The following is a 24,235-nucleotide window of genomic DNA, read 5'->3' as shown; positions in this document are numbered from 1 at the left end:
AACCTTCTGTTAACAAGCCCGCCCCTGTAACCTCTAACCCTCTAGGCTACCTGCTTCCAGAAGAACCCGTAGAGCGACTTCCTCATGTGGATGGCGAACGGTTCCGTCCACCCGTCGAACAGCTTGAGGAAAAGAAGTCCCTCGCGGGCGGGGATCTCGTCGGCATCGTTGATGACGAAGACGTCGTCGGGGCGTGATCCGGTCACCCTGGCCATGCCGTCGCGGGTCAGGTAGGTACGGAGGTAGTCATCAGCAATCCAGCCGTCCTGGCGCCCGCCGTCGGGGAAGTGGTCCAGGAAAACGTAGAGGATTTTGTGGCGCACGTAGTCGTAGGTTCCGTTCAGGAGGAGACGCAGGAACCTGGAGGGAGGGACAGATACAGACAGTGTGTCAACAGATACGCTTAAACAAGTCTGTCAGGAGGAGACGCAGGAACCTGGAGGGAGGGACAGATACAGACAGTGTGTCAACAGATACGCTTAAACAAGTCTGTCAGGAGAGAGAGACGAAGAGAAGACAGACAGAAGGCAAGCCAGCCAGATGGACAGACAGACAGCCAGATGGACAAACAGACAGCCAGCCATCTCATCATCCTGTCCACTCGTCGAAGTGGTCGTCTCTCTCCGTCGGAGGAGAAGTTGGAGGCAAACAGACACAAAGCCAGCAAGACAGACAGACAGACGCATATATAGCTATGTCCACTCACCGTAGTGGTCGTCTCTCTCCGTAGGCGGTGAAGTTAGACTCACACACCAGGAACAGATCCACAGCCTGGGTCAACTCGTGGAACCTCACGTGGAGAAGATCAAACTCATGGTTCACGTTGATGGCATTGATCACCCTCCTGGGTCTCTCTCTGGGCGTCAGTCTCTCCTTAGTGGGCAGGTTAGAGTGGTAGACCATGGTAGGTACCCCACAGTAGGGCCCGTGCCACCCCGGCCGACACACACATTTTACCAGACGTTTGCCTCCTCGTCCTCTTGATTTGGCCTTGGGAGGCATGGAGGTGCCGGAGGACGACGGGTGGAGTGGTTGTTGGTGGGATTGGTTCAGGACCGCCAGGGGCTTACGTTGCCCAGGGGAGCCTGCTCGAGATCCTACCCCAGTACCAGTCACAGTAGGCCACCCGGGTCGTGCCGCGTCATCCCTGGGGGTGGCGACCTCCGTCCCCTGGCGGAAGCAGAGGGCTCCGGCTTTAGTGCGGACGAAGTAGGAGGTGGGGTCGTCCTGGAGCTGGTGGGTGCGGGTGTGGATGTCGCCCAGGGTTTCTAAGGGGTCCGGGGATGGAGCCTTGGAGGGCACCACCTGGTCATCGATCCCAGCCGAGGCCTTTTCCTCTGGGGCGTAAGGTCTGACAGGGTGGGCTGGGTGGCTGGGGTACCAGGGCTTGAAGTGGAGGTCCTCACCTTCACGCTCCTGAGGAAGACAAGACAAAGAGGAGACTGTTTAGCAATTTACTTGTCCTCACAGATCAATCTAGAGAAACTTTATTAGGGCTCTTTACATTCTGCATCGCTGAAGGGTTACAGATAGAAATGTTATTTCCGATTGAGCCGGCATATGCAGCATTTACCATGAATACAGTCTGCTCTATTGCGGGAACATTGCCTTTAATTCTTAGGGATAGGCGTTCCGTCAACAGGGAAATCATGCTGAACTTAATCAAATCAAATGTCACTTGTCACAAGCACGGAATACGCCCTTAACCAACAATGCAGTTTTAAGAAAATTATTTACTAAATAAATAAAAACGTTACACAATAAATTAACAAAAACGAGGCTATTTACAGGGGGTACCGGTACTGAGTCAATGTGCGGGGGTACAGGTTAGTTGAGGTAATTTGTACATGTAGGTAGGGGTAAAGTGAATATGTATAGATAATAAACAGAGAGTACCAGCAGTGTAAAAACAAAAAGGGGGGGGTGTCAATGTAAATAGTCCGGGTGGCCATTTGATTAATTGTTCAGCAGTCTTATGGTTGGGGGTAGATGCTTTTTAAGAAGCCTTTTGGACCTAGACTTGACACTCCGGTACCGCTTGCCGTACGGTAGCAGATAGAACAGTCTATGACAGGGGTGGCTGGAGTCTGACAATTTTTGGGGTCTTCCTCTGACACCGCCTAGTATATAGGTCCTGGATGGCAGGAAGCTTGGCCCCAGTGATGTACTGAGCCATATGCACTACCCTCTGTAGCGCCTTATGGTCGGATGCCGAGCAGTTGCCAAACCAGGCGGCGATGCAACCTGTCTGAATGCTCTCGATGGTGCAACTGTAGACTTTCTCGGTGTGTTTGTACCATGATAGTTTGTTGGTGATGTGGACACTAAGGAACTTGAAACTCTCGACCCACTCCACTACAGCCCTGTCGATGTGAATGGGGGCGTGTTCAGCCCTCTTATTCCTGTAGTCCACGATCATCTCCTTTGTCTTGGTCACGTTGAGGGAGAGGTTGTTGTCCTGGCACCACACTGCCAGGTCTCTGACCTCCTCCCTATAGGCTGTCTCATCGTTGTCAGTGATCAGGGCCTACCATCTTTGTGTCGTCAGCAAACTTAATGATGGTGTTGGAGTCGTGCTTGGCCACGCAGTCGTGGGTGAACAAGGAGTACAGGAGGGGACTAAGCACCCACCCCTGGGGGCGGCCCGTCATGAAGTCTAGGATCCAGTTGCAGAGGGAGGTGTTTAGTCCCAGAGTCCTTAGCTTGGCGATGAGCTTTGTGAGCACTATAGTGTTAAACGCTGAGCTGTACTTCCGCAATACGGATTAAATAGAGCCCTTAGTGTTAACTGCAACTTTGTTTACATGCAATGACTCAGATGCCATTAAACTTTGCTCCTGACATTTAAAAGGAAGAGCCTTAATGTTTGGACTGGAGGTAGACTACTGATGATAATGGTGTATTGACTGGAGGTAGACTACCAATGATAATGGTGTATTGACTGGAGGTAGACTACTGATGATAATGATGTATGATGATAATAGTGTTTTGACTGGAGGTAGACTACTGAAGATAATGGTGTGTTGACTGGAGGTAGACTGATGATAATGGTGTATTGACTGGAGGTAGACTACTGAAGATAATGGTGTGTTGACTGGAGGTAGACTGATGATAATGGTGTATTGACTGGAGGTAGACTACTGAAGATAATGGTGTGTTGACTGGAGGTAGACTGATGATAATGGTGTATTGACTGGAGGTAGACTACTGAAGATAATGGTGTGTTGACTGGAGGTAGACTGATGATAATGGTGTACTGACTGGAGGTAGACTACTGAAGATAATGGTGTGTTGACTGGAGGTAGACTGATGATAATGGTGTATTGACTGGAGGTAGACTGATGATAATGGTGTATTGACTGGAGGTAGACTACTGAAGATAATGGTGTGTTGACTGGAGGTAGACTGATGACAATGGTGTATTGACTGGAGGTAGACTACTGAAGATAATGGTGTGTTGACTGGAGGTAGACTGATGATAATGGTGTATTGACTGGAGGTAGACTACTGAAGATAATGGTGTGTTGACTGGAGGTAGACTGATGATAATGGTGTATTGACCGATGTAGACTACTGAAGATAATGGTGTGTTGACTGGAGGTAGAATACTGTTGATTATAGTGTATTGACTGGAGATAGACTACTGATGATAATGATGTATGATGATAACGGTGTATTGACTGAAGGTAGACTACTGTTGATTATAGTGTATTGACTGAAGGTAGACTACTGGTTATAATGATGTATGATGATAATGATGTATTGACTGAAGTTAGACAACTATTAATATAGTTAATTTGACTGGATGTAGACTACTGTTGATGATAGTGTATTGACTGGAGATAGACTACTGATGATAATGATGTATTGACTGGAGGTAGACTACTGATGATAATGGTGTATTGACTGGAGGTAGACTACTGATGATAATGGTGTACTGACTGGAGGTAGACTACTGATGATAATGGTGTACTGACTGGAGGTAGACTGATGATAATGGTGTATTGACTGGAGGTAGACTACTGATGATAATGATGTATTGACTGGAGGTAGACTGATGATAATGGTGTATTGACTGGAGGTAGACTACTGATGATAATGGTGTATTGACTGGAGGTAGACTACTGATGATAATGGTGTGTTGACTGGAGGTAGACTGATGATAATGGTGTATTGACTGGAGGTAGACTATTATGATAATGGTGTACTGACTGGAGGTAGACTATTATGATAATGGTGTACTGACTGGAGGTAGACTGATGATAATGGTGTATTGACTGGAGGTAGACTACCAATGATAATGGTGTATTGACTGGAGGTAGACTACCGATGATAATGGCCTTGAGAACCGTTTCTAAAGACACTCTTTCTTATCACAGGTTCCGAAGCACTTTTATGCCCAGGGCCTGTATTCATAAAGCGTCTCAGTGTAGGAGTGCTGATCTAGGATCAGTTTAGCCTTTTATATCATAATGAATATAATTATATGGACAGGTGGGGACCTGATCCAATATCATCACTACTACTCTAAGACGCTTTGTGGATACAGGCCCAGGCCTGATCATTGCCTTGAGGAGCGTTTCTAATACACAGCTAACATTTAGCCAACACCCTCGTTTCAGAACCTCAAACACATCCCAGCAGTGAGTAGTCAGCACATCTGGCAGGAGATATCCCAGGCTCCCTAGCACTTCCATGACCAGGCATGATCACTGACTCGAGAACAGCTTCTAAGATCAACAGTTTGTAGCTCATACTCATGGCAGTATAGTCAACACAGTGTAGAGATTAGCCAAACTGTCAATCCTGCAAAGTCACAGTGAAGATGTAAAATAACCGACCGTTCAACCAAACTGTCTCACCTCGTTGGGATCCGTGTCCCTGTGTCTGGGTTCCTCCTCTGGTTGACCCCATGGTTGGGGCGCAGCAGGTTCCTCTCTCAGCCTCATCTCCACCCCACCTCCTCTTCCTCCTCCACCCCCAGGGCCTATAGCCCCTACGATCCGGGGCTTGGTGTCCGAGGGCCTGTAGGAACAAACAGAAATGTCATGTTGGTCAGAAAGGTCATGTTGTCATCAATCAATCAAAAGTTTTACAAAGCCCTACTTCATCAGCAGTTCCCATGTCTGTCATACAAACACACACACACACACACACACACACACACACACACACACACACACACACACACACACACACACACACACACACACACACACACACACACACACACACACACACACACACACACACGCACACCCCATCCCTCCGACCCACACACACCTGAGGGCGGGCGGGGGTCCATCCTCCTGCGAGGCGGCGAAGTCAGACGACGAGGCAGCCGACGTTAACGGTGTGGCCCCCCCCTCCCTCCAGAAGAAGCCTGTCACCATGATGAAGGACTTGATGTTGGGGTACGGGGCCGACAGCTCCTTGAGCAGGGATACGTAGTGCAGGGCCTGGAACAAATAGAATGACTTTATCAACAACAATACAATTATAGCTTTATTTCCCCCCCAGGAACTTACATTTTGGCATTGTGAATTAATGAATACATTTTATTTGACAAATATTTTAAAAAACATACAGAATAGCCTCAACTATTTATACAACTATAGACACAGTAAAATGATTGAGAAAACACAACGTCAGACGACTTACTTCCATTGTCATCCTTGTTATTACATGAGCAACAATAGACAGCTCGGGCAAGACTGTCGGTACATTGGCACCTCACATACAATTTCGTTTAAAATACATTGAATATATACAATATAAAGATCTTAATTTGACCTGTATTGTCACAGCAAACATAATCCCGAAGCAACAGAATTTAAAAGTTTAGTCCAAAATGTTGCTTGATCGGTGGTTAGGCTATTAGCTAGTCAAAATGAGGCTACATGAAGAGTGGAATACTGTCAGAGCAGGTGTCCAGTGCTTATCTGCATTTCCTGCGGGACAGGAAAAATTCCCCGCAGCAAAAGAGTGATCAAATTAAGATCCTACATCTGTAGGCTATACATATAACAATATATTTTACCTTGTAATAGTGGAGGAAGGAGATGACACACAGGCCCACTGTGCACAGCAAGAACACTCTGTGACGTCGCATTTTCATCCTATAGGAAGAGAGGGAGAGAGAGAATTGTCCAATGGGAGAAGACACACAGGCCATTAAAATATCAACATGACCTGTGCATGGCAAGCATGTTGCTTTCTTTTCTTGTAGAGAAGGGGAGAGGAGGGGGGAGAGAGAGGAGGGGAAGGGGGAGAGAGAGAGTCAAAGGTGAAAGAGATGGAATAGGAGAAAGGGGGAGAAAGGAGAGAGAGAGAGAGAATGTGGGGAGGTAGCAAGAGAGAAGAGGGTGAGTGGGGAGGAGAGAGAAAGAAAAAGAGACCCATTTTTTTAAATTCCTTTCATTATTCACTCATCCCTCTTTCCCCTGGAGGATTTCTACAGTAAACATCACATGAGAAAGAGCTCTTTCTTTGATGACCATAATCTTCCTGAGTCTAAAGCAATGACATCATCAACCAATCAGTGAACTGTACATTTCATCTAATCCAATTTAATCCTTGATTGGTTAATATAAAATATGTGGCCAAAACCTTGATCAACTCATTAAAATTCCTAAAAAACATACAGAAAAAAACATCCCAGAATATAAATGTCGTCCCTTTCTAACAACTTCAGAAAGTACATTGACTTTCATATCCTCCGAAAAAATAGGACTTTCTCTTAAAACAGTTCAGTTCATATTCAGTTCATATTCAGGGCAGTCAGTGCTGACGATGCAACATCTATTCGTACATTTAATCCATCTTAATATTTTGTTTTAATACATCTCTCGCAGGCCACTTTAACCACACACAATGAAAGAAAGGGGGAAGAAAAGAGAGAGGTAGAATGGGAGAGAGAAAGAACGAGGAGGGTGGGAGAGGGAGAAGAGAGAGAGAGAGAGAGAGAAAGAGAGAGACCGAGGGAGAGAGAGAGACAGAGAGATAGATTGAAAGAGTAGGGTGGGAGAGGGAGAAGAGAGAGAGAAAGAAAGAGAGAGAGACAGAGAGAAAGAGAGAGAGACAGAGAGAAAGAGAGAGAGCGAGGGAGTGTAAGAGAGAGAGGCAATCTGGCAGTTGTAACACACAATACCTAGTATGAATCTAAAGTAGCCTAGAAGCCTGTACAGGACTACCTCAGGGATTCCACTGCTTTATCAAACTATGAACAGAACAGAGGAGAGAGAGGGAGTCGAGATGAGAATGAGAGGGGAAAATCAGGCGGAGGAAAAGGAGATTGGGAGAGGAGGAGGGATGGAGAGATGTGGTCCAGTGGAGGGAGGAAAAGTATGAACAAGGGATCAGCCAGAGGGAGGGAGGGAAAGAATGCCCAAAAAATAAAAAATTCAGTAAACCTCTCTGAGAAATGTCAGCGTTTTGCATTCCTGCTTAGACCAGGGAGATATATGCTGCTGACCCTTTATACGCTGACTTGAGGACAGTTTAGTGTTCTCCCTAAGGGTTGAGGATAGGATATGGGGGAGGGAAAGCTGATACTAGATCTGTGCCTATGGGCCAGAAATCTATACAGGCTATCTCTGAGGTCACACACACACACACACACACACACACACACACACACACACACACACACACACACACACACACACACACACACACACACACACACACACACACACACACACACACACACACACACACACACACACACACACACACGGTTCCATTCCACAAGGCTAATGCTACACTTGGCAGGACTACAAGCAACAACTGAGAGAGAGAGGAAGGGAGGGAGAGAGGAGGGGGGAATTGGTGCGGTGCAAGGGAGCGAGGTAGGGAGGGAGAGATGGTGTGAGGGAGGAGGGAGAGATGAAGGGAGCAAGGGTGGTATTGAATCAGTGTGGTGCTAGGGTGTGAGGTAGGGAGGGAGAGAGGGCACGAGGGAGAGAGGGAGGTGGGGAGAAGGGAGAGATGGAGGTGTAGTATTGAAAGGTTGCAGTGCTAGAGAGAGTGGAATGAGGGAGGGAGAGAGGGAGGGAGGGAGGAGAGATGGTTGAATCTGTGTGGTGCAAGGTACTGAGGGAGGAGAGGAGGGGTGGTTGAATCTGTGTGGTGCAAGGTACTGAGGGAGGAGAGGAGGGGTGGTTGAATCTGTGTGGTGCAAGGTAGTGAGGGAGGAGAGGAGGGGTGGTTGAATCTGTGTGGTGCAAGGTACTGAGGGAGGAGAGGAGGGGTGGTTGAATCTGTGTGGTGCAAGGTACTGAGGGAGTAGAGGAGGGGTGGTTGAATCTGTGTGGTGCAAGGTACTGAGGGAGGAGAGGAGGGGTGGTTGAATCTGTGTGGTGCAAGGTACTGAGGGAGGAGAGGAGGGGTGGTTGAATCTGTGTGGTGCAAGGTACTGAGGGAGGAGAGGAGGGGTGGTTGAATCTGTGTCGTGCAAGGTAGTGAGGGAGGAGAGGAGGGGTGGTTGAATCTGTGTGGTGCAAGGTAGTGAGGGAGGAGAGGAGGGGTGGTTGAATCTGTGTGGTGCAAGGTACTGAGGGAGTAGAGGAGGGGTGGTTGAATCTGTGTGGTGCAAGGTACTGAGGGAGGAGAGGAGGGGTGGTTGAATCTGTGTGGTGCAAGGTACTGAGGGAGGAGAGGAGGGGTGGTTGAATCTGTGTGGTGCAAGGTACTGAGGGAGTAGAGGAGGGGTGACTCGGTACGTTGCTAGACAGAATGGAAGCAGGGAGCGAGCGAGGAAGGAGAAGAGAGAAGGAGAGCAGGGCTAGGTTTCCCCCTCCAGTCATTTCCTCTCTGTCTACCTTATTATCTCTCATCTCCAATTCTCCTTCATTTTCTCTCCTTCTCTTTTTTGCTCCCACTCTCCTTCGTCTCCCTTTCCCTCTCTCCCCATCTCCATTACATTACATATTTCCTGTCCACACACAGTATAGGCAAGATGGCATGAAAGAAAGAGTGAAAAGCAAGAGATGCTCATAAGAGAGGGAGGAAGAATGACAAGAGAAGCTAGGATGTATGAATGTCTTTTTCTCTCTCTCTTTCTCATTCCTCCTTCTTCTACTGTATAATAAAGGTGTTAGCTCAACGATGACAACCTCTCTCTCTCTCTCAACTGTATATCTCTCTCGCTAACTCTCTCTCTCCTTACATCTCTCTCTCTGTAGGCTAGAAGACAGCATGAAACGACAAGTGAAACGGGATGTCTAAAAGAGAGCGTGAAGGAATGGATGTCTCTCTCTCCTTCTTCTATAACAGAAGGTGCTAGGTCAATAATACTCCCATGATGAAAACCTTGTCTTGCTCTGAACACTACACACAAACCCACTCTGTCAATGCTCAGCGTTTTACAACAACACAAAACGATGAAAATAGTTGCGAAGAAAAACCGTTCAGGTGGGCCTGTAACACAAAGGACCATGGCTATGGTGCCGGATGCTGTTCTTCCATCTCTACTGTAGAGGGGAATCCCAACAACCAGTTGGAAACGTTACCGTCTCAACTAGAGAACAGGCGGTCTTTTCTAACAGGAACCAACAGTACAGTATAGATCAGGTTGCTCAACTCTTACTATGAGGTCCAGAGCCTGTCGGTTTGCACACACCTGATCATCAATTGCAGACACCTGGTGTCCCAGGTCTAAATCACTACCTGATTAGAGGGGAACAATGAAAACATGCAGTGGAACTGGCTTCCAGGTCCACAGTTGAGTGTGAGGGGTATAGATTATGGTGCCAGTCAGCCAGGTGCACATTTCTACAGTCAAGAAGAAATGTTGACAACAGATCAGAAACAGATTGGCTTCTCTGAACGTGAACCAATAACTGTAACATCTATGTACTATGGTGCCAGGTACCAATGATGCACTTCTTTAATAGTCAAGACAGGAAACGTTGGAAACTGACAGATACAGAACCAATAGAAAACAGGCTTTTCAACTGACAGGTTTAGAACCAATAGAAAACAGGCTTTTCAACTGACAGATACAGAACCAATAGAAAACAGGCTTTTCAACTGACAGACATACAAACCAATAGAAAACAGGCTTTTCAACTGACAGGTATAGAACCAATAGAAAACAGGCTTTTCAACTGACAGATATAGAACCTATAGAAAACAGGCGTTTTCAACTGACAGACATACAAACCAATAGAAAACAGGCTTTTCAACTGACAGACATACAAACCAATAGAAAACAGGCTTTTCAACTGACAGCTATAGAACCAATAGAAAACAGGCTTTTCAACTGACAGGTATAGAACCAATAGAAAACAGAAGGCTTTTCTGAACGTGTACCACTTTATACTGTCTACTGTATCTACAGCCTGGTGCCAGGTACCAAAGGCCACATCAGAGGGCAGGAAATGTTGCAGTTAGAGAGGAAATGTTGCAGTTAGAGAGGAAATGTTGCAGTTAGAGAGGAAATGTTGCAGTTATAGAGGAAATGTTGTAGTTAGAGAGGAAATGTTGCTGTTAGAGAGGAAATGTTGTAGTTAGAGAGGAAATGTTGCTGTTAGAGAGGAAATGTTGCAGTTAGAGAGGAAATGTTGCTGTTAGAGAGGAAATGTTGCAGTTAGAGAGGAAATGTTGCTGTTAGAGAGGAAATGTTGCTGTTAGAGAGGAAATGTTGCTGTTAGAGAGGAAATGTTGCAGTTAGAGAGGAAATGTTGCTGTTAGAGAGGAAATGTTGCTGTTAGAGAGGAAATGTTGCAGTTAGAGAGGAAATGTTGCTGTTAGAGAGGAAATGTTGCAGTTAGAGAGGAAATGTTGCTGTTAGAGAGGAAATGTTGCTGTTAGAGAGGAAATGTTGTAGTTAGAGAGGAAATGTTGCAGTTAGAGAGGAAATGTTGCAGTTAGAGAGGAAATGTTGCTGTTAGAGAGGCAATGTTGTAGTTAGAGAGGAAATGTTGTAGTTAGAGAGGAAAAGTTGCAGTTAGAGAGGAAATGTTGCAGTTAGAGAGGAAATGTTGCAGTTAGAGAGGAAATGTTGCTGTTAGAGAGGAAATGTTGCAGTTAGAGAGGAAATGTTGCAGTTAGAAAGGAAATGTTGCAGTTAGAGAGGAAATGTTGCAGTTAGAGGAAATGTTGCAGTTAGAAAGGAAATGTTGCTGTTAGAGAGGAAATGTTGCTGTTAGAGAGGAAATGTTGCAGTTAGAGAGGAAATGTTGTAGTTAGAGAGGAAATGTTGCTGTTAGAGAGGAAATGTTGCAGTTAGAGAGGAAATGTTGCCTTTAGAGAGGAAATGTTGCAGTTAGAGAGGAAATGTTGCCTTTAGAGAGGAAATGTTGCAGTTAGAGAGGAAATGTTGCTGTTAGAGAGGAAATGTTGTAGTTAGAGAGGAAATGTTGCAGTTAGAAAGGAAATGTTGTAGTTAGAGAGGAAATGTTGCAGTTAGAGAGGAAATGTTGCCTTTAGAGAGGAAATGTTGCAGTTAGAGAGGAAATGTTGCTGTTAGAGAGGACATGTTGCCTTTAGAGAGGAAATGTTGCAGTTAGAGAGGAAATGTTGCTGTTAGAGAGGAAATGTTGCAGTTAGAGGAAATGTTGCTGTTAGAGAGGAAATGTTGCTGTTAGAGAGGGAATGTTGCTGTTAGAGAGGACATGTTGCAGACTCATAGAGAACCGATGGAGAACAGATTGCCTTCTCTGAACGTGACCCGATAACTCAATACGATATACAGTACAGTATAACTACGGTACCAGGTAGTAAAGATGGAAGCTGCACGTCCCTAAACTAGAGGGTAAATGATACAAACTGACATACAGTAGAGAACAGATAGGAAACAGATTGTGTTCTCTGAACGTGACCCAATAAATCTGTATATCCATGATTGTGGTGCCAGCTACCAAAGGTATACAGATCACACTCCCTACAGAGAAGAGGAAATGCTGCAGACACACACAACACTCGTTGAGAACAGATAGAGGACTGATAAACAGACAGAGAACAGACTGCCTCTTCTGAATGTGAACCAAATGAACCTATGACCCACTGGTATCCCAGTGGCCATCACCATGGCAACAAGGACAGCCAGCCAATCAAACTGGGCAGAGGTTCTGTACACAGAGTAGTAGATATTGACAGTGTCATTATTTGTCGAATAGCGGATATCAAATGAGGTAGAGGGGAAGGATGTTCTTTCCAGCAGTTGGTTTGTTCATCTAAAAACACCTTCTTCAGAGATTACAGTGAACACACACACACCCACACACACACACCCACACACACACACACACACACACACACACACACACACACACACACACACACACACACACACACACACACACACACACACACACACACACACACACACACACACACACACACACACACACACACACACACACACACAGTCCCACACAGCATCCCTAGGGTGAGAAAAATACCCATTGGAATGCAGCCTTAAGATATTTGCAATGCTCTACGGGCCGTACACGAAGGAAACCCAAACATTTGGTTTGGAATCTCTTGGAGGCCTGCGGACTGGTAAACAACCAGTGGGGCACTGCTACAGCCTGCTATGTGGTGGCACCCTGATCACTCTCTCAGATTAGCTGGCAACACACACGCACACACTCGGTGGCACAGACACCAGCCACCATTATTGCTGAGGAGGGCAGTGCAGAAATCAACAGAAAAGCTCATTGTTGGTTGTCATAGCAACAGAGGGGGTGGGGGCAATAGAACACAGACAGGGAGGGGAATTGAGTTTGAGACAATATTATCCACAGTCAACAAGCCAACTTAGCACTGTCCTGGGAGACCTCACACACAACGCATGCACACACATTGGACACTCATGCAAACGGACACACACACAGGATGTGGGCCTGTATACAGACGAGACATTCTGTCGACTTGGTCATAACCAGAACCCCAAGGGGACAACGGCTGCTTACTAAGCAATAAACACAAAGCCTGAACTGTTCGGACTCCTGTCCTAAGTGTGTGTGTTCCTCTGTTCTCCAATATCAACGACCATGCAGATGTCCCCAGTCCCAGTGTATCAAATAGATGTCAATGACCCAAAGGGCCAACTAGGCGGCCATTTTGTGCCGACACAGCATCAGCAATAGATATGGCTCCTATTGTCTTTGCGGCTCCACAGCTCCACAGTTTCTCATCACATTAGGGTCTGGTAATGTACCACGTGGCCACTGTGCCCCAGCTGGTCTTTCTCCCTAGAGGAGGAATATGTCAAGGACATTGGGACGGGGAAACGAATACAAAAATGGATGGATGGAGGAGTCAAATTGTCTTAATTGGTTGGCCTATCAAATCAATCCCATGACTATACACACACACACACACACACCACACCACGCATGCACACACTCACACACTTATGCTGCTTTCACATAGGATTTACGGTACTTTGCAGCCCCCAAAAAATGTGGCCAATGTTTATATGACCCCCTTACAAACAGGCCCATTTTGACCAGATTCTTGCCTAAATACACCTTTTATACCTTTTATACCTTCCATACCGGCATGCGGGTGACGAGTGGTAGTACTGGTGTGCAGATGTGGGTGGGCGTCTATTTTTATAAATCCATTGAAAATATACACCATCAAAACGAAATCCTTTATTAATTTGTTTCGGCAGGTCCTAATAAACATTATAAGACTAATAAAATGTATTTCCAAAAGAATAGAATAGCCTATTTTGAGTTTAATCAGGCCTATCTTAGGGGTCTGTGCAGCCTTTATGTTCCTTAAACAGACAAGACACACCTACCCGATCACAGTCAATGTGTTTGGGTAAAATTTACATTTTTGTTTTATTCTATAAACTACTGACGACATTTCTCCAAAAATCCAAATAGAAATATTGTCATTTAGAGCATTTATTTGCAGAAAATGACAACTGGTCAAAATAACAAAAAATATGCAGTGTTGTCAGACCTTGAATAACGCAAAGAAAATACATTTATTCTCATTTTTAAAACACAATACTAATGTTTTAACTTAGGAAGAGTTCAGAAATCAATATTTGGTGGAATAACCCTGATTTTCAATCACAGCTTTCATGCGTCTTGGCATGCTCTCCACCAGTCTTTCACATTGATGTTAGGCTACATTATTGCACGCTAAATGTCTCTGATCAGTGATAGATGAGCTATACCACCTCCACTTATTGGCCCAGACAGAAACCAAATCACCAAATAGGCCTAGCCTACAGTATAGAGACTGAGACTCAGTGAAACAAAATCACATTGGTTGATTATCAGACAAGTCAGTGAAGTCACATGCTTTTGGTTGGGAAGCAGGCCTGGGCTACTAAACGGCTGGTAGCGAAGAGCACAACATACCCCTTGTTAAACTACATAACCTGGCAACGTGTTCTAGTAAACTAACTGATCACGGCAGTATGCACTCAACTCAGCTAACATTTTCCCCGACCTAATTGTAGCCGAAGCAATATCCAAACGGAAATCTAACATTTATTCATTTATCAAGACGAGTCCCCACTCAATGGCGCTGTCCCAATCAAAACGGTGCTGAAATGATCATCTAGTTGACCACATGTTGATGTTGCTTCAAATGTACTGTATTACAACAGTTGGATAACTTTGGGAGTTTCAGTAAGCAACAATTTGATACGTGACTTCAACTGCATTAGCCTACTTTGTTCCAATCACTTCCTCATCCCGTGATATTCATTCCCACAGTGATTCTTTATGGATCCATCCAGTAGGGCATTTGACCTTTTTTTGACTGTTTGAGTACACGCATGAGAGTACTTGCATGATTTTTTCCCCAGTACTCGAATGAAAAAAAAGAAAGCTTGGTTTTTAACAAAGGCAGCACTGTAAAAAAATATGTGGGCATTTATCTACAGTACTTTCTGAAAGTATTCAGAGCCCTTCTCTAATTCCACATTTTGGTACGTTACAGCCTTATTCTGAATAAGTATTCAGACCCTCTGCTATGAGACTCGCCTCCCTGACCAAGGCCCTTCTTCCCCGGTTGCTTAGTTTGGCCGGCAGCCAGCTCTAGGAAGAGTCCAAACTTCTTCCATTAAAGAATGATGCAGGCCACTGTGTTCTTGGGAACCTTTAATGCTGCAGAAATTGTTTGCTACCCTTCCCCAGATCTGTGCCTCGACACAATCCTGTCTCTGAGCTCTACGGACAATTCCCCTTACCTCATGGCTTGGTTTTTGCTCTGACATGCACTGTCAACTGTGGGACATTATACAGACAGGTCTGTGCCTTTCCAAATCATGTCCAATCAATTACATTTACCACGGGTGGACTCCAATCAAGTTGTAGAAACATCTCAAGGGTGATCAATGGAAACAGGATGCACCTGAGCTCAATTTCAAGTATCATAAATTAGCTAATATTTCAACAAAACAGTTTTTGCTTTGTCATTACGGGGTATTGTGTGTAGATTGATGAGGGGATATTATTTTTCAGTCCATTTTAGAATAAGGCTGTAACGTAACAAAATGTGGAAAAAGTCAAGGGGTCTGAATACTTTCCTAATGCACTGTTTAAAGACTTTGTGATGCTTGGCCTGGTTTCTTTTTTGTTGTGTCCTGCGAATGCACATGTACAAATGGAACACTAGAGTCAAAGCAAACTAACGATGTCTTCAAGACAAAATTTAGACCAAATAGTTTTACAGTATTTCAAAATGTTTTTATCCCTGGTTAAAGATGGAGTTTTGATGTCAGGGGTACTCATGTCCATGCCTAGCATCCAGTTGTTGTTAAGAAAACAGTGCACTGCTTAGCGGTGGGCTATGCCAAGAGATTGGTGAAGTGACATGCCTTGCAAAGTTTAGAACTGCAAGGAGGACGGTTAATGGGCGTTGCCTAGCAACTGTCAAGAGTTTAAGAGCATAGTGGTGCTGATGCCGCCTCAGGGCTACGTTTCATACTAAGCCGTAGGCAGAACTTTACTGAAGTGATGAGGCTTCTAGGTTGTTTGGTGGAAATAAAAGTTTAGGTTTTGATGCCAGAAACATATTTTCAGAGTTTAGAAAAGTCTGCAAAAAGTTGGAGGTATGATCAAGGTGCTGGAAAAACGTTTAAGTATGAAAGGGATAACACACACACATGCTAACACACATGTAAGCACGCTAACACACGCATGCACGCACAAACACACGCACACACAACACACACATTATAGGATAGCATGTCATTTATAGGTGGTTTCAATAGTCTGAAGAAGCATCCTCTCCTGCAGATGAAGGAAAGGAAACAAGGAAGGGACAAGGGAGCCTCTTTAGACGATTGAGATGCAGCCCAGCCTCTGTCACCTCATTTAAACTGCAGATCAGGCAGGCCCTGTTCTGCCCAGAACACCCACAGATTTCCATTGCTGACCCCACAGTGTCCGTCTGACTGACCTGTTTCAATAACTTCCTCTGTTCCTGTTTCTGAGTCACAGGCTTTACAGAGACCAATGGAAACAAGTAAGGTTGTGGCCCAAATGCCACCCGATTCCATATACTGTGCACTACTATTGACCAGCACTCTATGGCAGGGGTGCCCAACCCTTTCCCCACAGGGCCCCTTATTCACATTAGAAAACTGGAACATAGATATAGAAGAGTTGGCTACAGCGTGGGAAAGACAGTAAGGCTCTCTTGCTCTCTCACCCGCTCTCCCTTTATGTCCTTCTCTCTCTCTCTCTCTCTCTCTCTCTCTCTGCTCCCCTCCCTCTTTCCTCTCTGTCCTCTCAGTACATCCCTGACCATGCCTTGCCCCGTTTCATCGGTGTTGTTCTTCTATTAGCCACCGCTAAGCTAGCTCTACAATGACTCATCCATAGGACATCACCCAGCAAGAGTCTTCCATTAGCCACCACTAAGCTAGCTCTACAATGACTCATCCATAGGACATCACCCAGCAAGAGTCTTCCATTAGCCACCGCTAAGCTAGCTCTACAGTGACTCATCCATAGGACATCACCCAGCAAGAGTCTTCCATTAGCCACCGCTAAGCTAGCTCTACAGTGACTCATCCATAGGACATCACCCAACAAGAGTCTTCCATTAGCCACCGCTAAGCTAGCTCTACAGTGACTCATCCATAGGACATCACCCAACAAGAGTCTTCCATTAGCCATCGCTAAGCTAGCTCTACAGTGACTCATCCATAGGACATCACCCAACAAGAGTCTTCCATTAGCCACTGCTAAGCTAGCTCTACAGTGAATCATCCATAGGACATCACCCAACAAGAGTCTTCCATTAGCCACCGCTAAGCTAGCTCTACAGTGACTCATCCATAGGACATCACCCAGCAAGAGTCTTCCATTAGCCACCGCTAAGCTAGCTCTACAGTGACTCATCCAGAGAACATCACCCAGCAAGAGACTGACATTAGCCACCGCTAAGCTAGCTCTACAGTGACTCATCCAGAGAACATCACCCAGCAAGAGACTGACATTAGCCACTGCTAAGCTAGCTCTACAGTGACTCATCCAGAGAACATCACCCAGCAAGAGACTGACATTAGCCACCGCTAAGCTAGCTCTACAGTGACTCATCATTAGAACATCCCCCAACTAGTCTTCCATTAGCCACTGCTAAGCTAGCTCTATAGTAACTCATCCATAGAGCATTACTCAACAAGAGTGTTTCTCTGGGTTTCTATAAGAAAGCTGATATCTAACTGACTGATTCAGAGGGGTTGGGTTGAATGTGGAAGACACATTTCAGTTGAAGGCATTCAGTTGTACAACTGACTAGGTATCCCCCCTTTCCCTAAGAACACACTGACACACTCAAATACATGCACGGAATCACTTCATAGTGGACTTCCTGGTTGTTGTGTGTGTGTATGGTTCAGTGGTACTCAGTGTGTGGGTATGGTTCAGTGGTGCTCAGTGTGTGTTCAATGGTGCTCAGTGTGTGTGTATGGTTCAGTGGTACTCAGTGTGTGTATGGTTCAGTGGTACTCAGTGTGTGTTCAATGGTACTCAGTGTGTGTGTATGGTTCAGTGGTGCTCAGTGTGTGTGTATGGTTTAGTGGTACTCAGTGTGTGGGTATGGTTCAGTGGTACTCAGTGTGTGTGTATGGTTCAGTGGTACTCAGTGTGTGTGTATGGTTCAGTGGTACTCAGTGTGTGTGTATGGTTCAGTGGTACTCAGTGTGTGTTCAATGGTACTCAGTGTGTGTGTATGGTTCAGTGGTACTCAGTGTGTGTGTATGGTTCAGTGGTACTCAGTGTGTGTGTATGGTTCAGTGGTACTCAGTGTGTGTGTATGGTTCAGTGGTACTCAGTGTGTGTGTATGGTTCAGTGGTACTCAGTGTGTGTGTATGGTTCAGTGGTACTCAGTGTGTGTGTATGGTTCAGTGGTACTCAGTGTGTGTGTATGGTTCAGTGGTACTCAGTGTGTGTGTATGGTTCAGTGGTACTCAGTGTGTGTGTATGGTTCAGTGGTACTCAGTGTGTGGGTATGGTTCAATGGTACTCAGTGTGTGTGTATGGTTCAGTGGTGCTCAGTGTGTGTGTGTGTGTGTGTGTGTGTGTGTGTGTGTGTGTGTGTGTGTGTGTGTGTGTGTGTGTGTGTGTGTGTGTGTGGTTCAGTGGGCAGGTGAGACAGATCTCAGGAGAAGGCCGGGTGCTAAGAGAGAGAGAGGTTTGGGTTAGATGAGAGTGCGTGTTTGTATGGATGGAAAAGGGGTTTTAGTGCAATGGCGTGTGTGTTGGGGCGTAGGTTGCGATTGGGGAGAGTGTGTGTGTGGGAAAGTCAGTGGAATGCACACACTCCTCTACTCTCATCCATAATGTAACTGTACCAGTCAGTAAGGCCTCAACCCCTCCCTCTCTTTTCTATCATTCCCTCTCTTTCCCTCCCCCTCTCTCTCTCTCTCCCTCTCTCCCTAGACTGATGAACACAGTAGTGTCACTCTTCCTTCTCTCTCCTCTATTACACCCTTCCATTTTTTATCTCTCACTCCATCCTCTCCCTCTCCTCCCTTCCTCCATCCCTCTCTTGTCATCCTCTCCCCCTCCCTCCTTACCTCCCTCTCCACTCCATCCCTTCCCACTCCTTACCTCCCTCCACTCATCCCCCTCCCTCCCTCCCTCCCTCCCTCCCTCCCTCCCTCCCTCCCTCCCTCCCTCCCTCCCTCCCTCCCTCCCTCCCTCCCTCCCTCCCTCCCTCCCTCCCTCTCCATAACTCCCTCCCTCTCTCCATCCTCCCCCTCTCCTTCCTTCCCTCTCTCCCCCTCTCCTTTCTTCTCTCTCTCTCCTGGTATCTCTGTCTCCAGTTCTATCTGACATCATCATTGCCATAGGGATGGGAATGCCGGACAATCCATTTTCCCATAACCCTCCACAGTGTCTTGGTCCCTAGAACAACTTACTGGATGACTAAGACATCGTCATATCATCTTTAATAGTAAATGGATTCACAGTTTCCCACGCATTATCACTTTCTTCTTCTCCTCCTTCAACACTAGCCATCCAGCCCTCCTTTCATCCTCCCTTTCTTCATTCAATCCTCTCAATTGCCTTCTCATTACAGCTGAAAAGGAGGAGAAGGAATCATTATAACTGTCTGGCTGCTTTACTGCATATCTTGCTGACTTTAGCCCATTAGCGTATTAGCACTCTGCATTGGGGTGTTGTGTGTTTTTTTAGCTGAGTCATGCTAGCCTGGGGTTAAATATTAGCGGTAGGGATAATGACTGGGTTTGGAGACAAAGACAGGTGAGGTGGCACAGTGTGTGTGTGTCGTGCTTTGACGGTAAACAATCTTATTATCATCTGTCCAGAGGTGTGTCATTATATTCCAGACAAACACTAATGCTGTCTAGTTCCTTTCCTCCCTCCCGAGTGGCGCAACAGTCTAAGGCACTGCATCTCAGTGCAGGAGGTGTCACTACAGTCCCTGGTTCAAATCCAGGCTGAATCACATCCGGCTGTGATTGGGAGTCCCATAGGGCGGCACACAATTGGCCCGGGGTATGCCGTCATTGTAAATAAGAATTTGTTCTTAACTGACTTGCCTATTATATATTTTTTATCTAACGCTCTACACCTCCCTCTCTCTCTCTCAATATTTCTCTCCACCTGCTGAGCAATGAATGGCTTTTAGAGTGCTGTATGAGGCCTCCGACCACAAGGCATTACAGAGGGTAGTGTGTAAAAGAGGGCTTCTAAACAGCTTCTACCCCCAAGCCATCAGTCTCCTGAACAGCTTCTACCCCCAAGCCATACGTCTCCTGAACAGCTTCTACCCCCAAGCCATAAGTCTCCTGAACAGCTTCTACCCCCAAGCCATAAGTCTCCTGAACAGCTTCTACCCCCAAGCCATCAGTCTCCTGAACAGCTTCTACCCCCAAGCCATACGTCTCCTGAACAGCTTCTACCCCCAAGCCATAAGTCTCCTGAACAGCTTCTACCCCCAAGCCATAAGTCTCCTGAACAGCTTCTACCCCCAAGCCATACGTCTCCTGAACAGCTTCTACCCCCAAGCCATAAGTCTCCTGAACAGCTTCTACCCCCAAGCCATAAGTCTTCTAAACAGCTTCTACCCCCAAGCCATAAGTCTCCTGAACAGCTTCTACCCCCAAGCCATAAGTCTCCTGAACAGCTTCTACCCCCAAGCCATAAGTCTCCTAAACAGCTTCTACCCCCAAGCCATAAGTCTCCTGAACAGCTTCTACCCCCAAGCCATAAGTCTCCTAAACAGCTTCTACCCCCAAGCCATAAGTCTCCTGAACAGCTTCTACCCCCAAGCCATAAGTCTCCTGAACAGCTTCTACCCCCAAGCCATAAGTCTCCTGAACAGCTTCTACCCCCAAGCCATAAGTCTCCTGAACAGCTTCTACCCCCAAGCCATAAGTCTCCTAAACAGCTAATCAAAGGGCTACCCAGACCCCTCTTTTACGCTGCTGCTACTCTCTGTTTATAATCTACGCGTAGTCACTTTAACTCTACCTACAAGTACATATTACCTCAATTACCTCGACTAACCAGTGCCCCCGCACACTGACTCTGTACCGGTACCCCCTGTATATAGCATTGCTTGTTATTTTACTGCTACTGTTGAATTATTTGTTACTTTTATTTTCTATTCAAATATTTTGACTTATCTATTTTTTACTTAACACTTATTTTTATTTTTTTCTTAACTTCTTAAAGCATTGTTGGTTAAGGGCTTGTAAGTAAGCATTTCACTGTAAGGTCTACCACACCTGTTGTATTCGGCACATGTGACAAATAACATTTGATTTGATTCTCTCTCCCTCTCCTTCTTCTCTTCCTCACACTCTCTCATTCCCTTTTATTCTCTCTTCCTAGTTATTTTTAAATAAAAAATGGCTGTGTGAAATTGCTGGATATTGGCGGGAAGTGGAACATGCTGTCGATTCAAGGCATCCCAAAAATGCTGACGTGTGACATGTCTGGTGATTATGCAGGCCAGGGAGGCCACTGAGACATTTTCAGATTCCAGGAATTGTGTACAGATCCTTGCAACATGGGGCCGTGCGTTATCATGCCGAAAAATGTGGTTATGGCTGCAGATGAATGGCACGACAATGGGCCTCAGGATCTCGTCCCGGTATCTCTGTTCATTCAAATTGCCATCGATAAAATGCATTTGTGTTCATTGTCCATAGCTTGTCATACACATCAATCCAGACATCCATTGAACATCCCAACATGTTCAATGGATGACATGTCTGGTGAGTATGCAGGCCATGGAAGAACTGGGACATTTTCAGCTTTGTTTCAGAACATTAAATTCTCCGGCAACAGCTCTGGTGGACATTCCTGCAGTCAGCATGTCAATTGCACGCTCCCTCAAAACTTGAGACATCTGTGGCATTGTGTTGTGTGACAAAACTGCACATTTTAGAGTGGCCTTTTTTGTCCACAGCACAAGGTGCACCTGTGTAATGATCATGCTGTTTAATGTCTTGATATGCCACACCTGTCAGGTGAATGGATTATCTTGGCAAAGGAGAAATGCTCACTAACAGGGATGTAAAAACATGTGTGCACAACATTTGAGAGAAATAAGCTTTTAGTGTGTATAAACATTTCTGGGATCTTTTATTTCAGCTCATGAAATATGGAACCAACACTTTACATGTTGTGTTTATGTTTTTGTTCAGTGTAGCTGACGTTTATTGGACTAAATCGTTTTTGGTATCTTTTAGTTGTCACTGTATTAGACTAAGCAGAGGTGATGTGATGATGATGAAACGTTGAAATGATGTTGATGAAGGAAAGTTGAAATGGTGCTGGAATAGTGGAGGCAGCTCCTGTTCTCTTTGTGAAATGCGGTAACTCTGTGGTTCTAAATCAATAGTTGTTTAGTGGTCTGAAAATGTCGGAAACATTACCTTACTTGACCATGCTGTAGGTCATGTTACTGTTTGTTCCATGCAAAATGCTTGGTGGACTTCAACGGACAGATGTTGTTCTCCGGTTTTGTGATGAAACAAAGGTGTGGTTGAATTTATTCTGCCACCGTGTCTTCTTATTGTCTCATCCTTTAGGACTATATATCACGGTGAAAAGGCATATGAACTAACAGGTTATAGAGGCATATGAACTAACAGGTTATAGAGGCATATGAACTAACAGGTTATAGAGGCATATGAACTAACAGGTTATAGAGGCATATGAACTAACAGGTTATAGAGGCATATGAACTAACAGGTTATAGAGGCATATGAACTAACAGGTTATAGAGGCATATGAACTAACAGGTTATAGAGGCATATGAACTAACAGGTTATAGAGGCATATGAACTAACAGGTTATAGAGGCATATGAACTAACAGGTTATAGAGGCATATGAACTAACAGGTTATAGAGGCATATGAACTAACAGGTTATAGAGGCATATGAACTAACAGGTTATAGAGGCATATGAACTAACAGGTTATAGAGGCATATGAACTAACAGGTTATAGAGGCATATGAACTAACAGGTTATAGAGGCATATGAACTAACAGGTTATAGAGGCATATGAACTAACAGGTTATAGAGGCGTATGAACTAACAGGTTATAGAGGCATATGAACTAACAGGTTATAGAGGCATATGAACTAACAGGTTATAGAGGCATATGAACTAACAGGTTATAGAGGCATATGAACTAACAGGTTATAGAGGCATATGAACTAACAGGTTATAGAGGCATATGAACTAACAGGTTATAGAGGCATATGAACTAACAGGTTATAGAGGCATATGAACTAACAGGTTATAGAGGCATATGAACTAACAGGTTATAGAGGCATATGAACTAACAGGTTATAGAGGCATATGAACTAACAGGTTATAGAGGCATATGAACTAACAGGTTATAGAGGCGTATGAACTAACAGGTTATAGAGGCGTATGAACTAACAGGTTATAGAGGCATATGAACTAACAGGTTATAGAGGCATATGAACTAACAGGTTATAGAGGCATATGAACTAACAGGTTATAGAGGCATATGAACTAACAGGTTATAGAGGCATATGAACTAACAGGTTATAGAGGCATATGAACTAACAGGTTATAGAGGCATATGAACTAACAGGTTATAGAGGCATATGAACTAACAGGTTATAGAGGCATATGAACTAACAGGTTATAGAGGCGTATGAACTAACAGGTTATAGAGGCATATGAACTAACAGGTTATAGAGGCATATGAACTAACAGGTTATAGAGGCATATGAACTAACAGGTTATAGAGGCATATGAACTAACAGGTTATAGAGGCATATGAACTAACAGGTTATAGAGGCATATGAACTAACAGGTTATAGAGGCATATGAACTAACAGGTTATAGAGGCATATGAACTAACAGGTTATAGAGGCATATGAACTAACAGGTTATAGAGGCATATGAACTAACAGGTTATAGAGGCATATGAACTAACAGGTTATAGAGGCGTATGAACTAACAGGTTATAGAGGCGTATGAACTAACAGGTTATAGAGGCGTATGAACTAACAGGTTATAGAGGCATATGAACTAACAGGTTATAGAGGCATATGAACTAACAGGTTATAGAGGCATATGAACTAACAGGTTATAGAGGCATATGAACTAACAGGTTATAGAGGCATATGAACTAACAGGTTATAGAGGCATATGAACTAACAGGTTATAGAGGCATATGAACTAACAGGTTATAGAGGCATATGAACTAACAGGTTATAGAGGCATATGAACTAACAGGTTATAGAGGCATATGAACTAACAGGTTATAGAGGCATATGAACT

The 24,235-nt window shown here is 44.9% G+C and overlaps 1 protein-coding gene across 1 annotated transcript in view; it reads right to left on the bottom strand.

Moving 5' to 3' along the window:
* Positions 1-24,235, bottom strand: part of mgat3b (beta-1,4-mannosyl-glycoprotein 4-beta-N-acetylglucosaminyltransferase b) — a 75,401-nt gene that overhangs the window by 5,569 nt on the left and 45,597 nt on the right. Inside the window, exons 2-6 of the mRNA XM_071389627.1 lie at positions 6,041-6,119; positions 5,284-5,459; positions 4,863-5,025; positions 707-1,416; positions 51-360 (exon numbers count right to left, since the gene is read on the bottom strand). Coding sequence (XP_071245728.1) covers positions 51-360; positions 707-1,416; positions 4,863-5,025; positions 5,284-5,459; positions 6,041-6,118 — 1,437 coding nt within the window. The 5' untranslated portion in view covers position 6,119. The remainder of the gene's footprint in view (positions 1-50; positions 361-706; positions 1,417-4,862; positions 5,026-5,283; positions 5,460-6,040; positions 6,120-24,235) is intronic.

Source organism: Salvelinus alpinus, chromosome 2 (assembly GCF_045679555.1).
Source record: "Salvelinus alpinus chromosome 2, SLU_Salpinus.1, whole genome shotgun sequence".
Taxonomy (NCBI): domain Eukaryota; kingdom Metazoa; phylum Chordata; class Actinopteri; order Salmoniformes; family Salmonidae; genus Salvelinus; species Salvelinus alpinus.
Note: the sequence above shows the minus strand (reverse complement) of the source record. Positions and strands in the feature narration are given on the sequence as shown.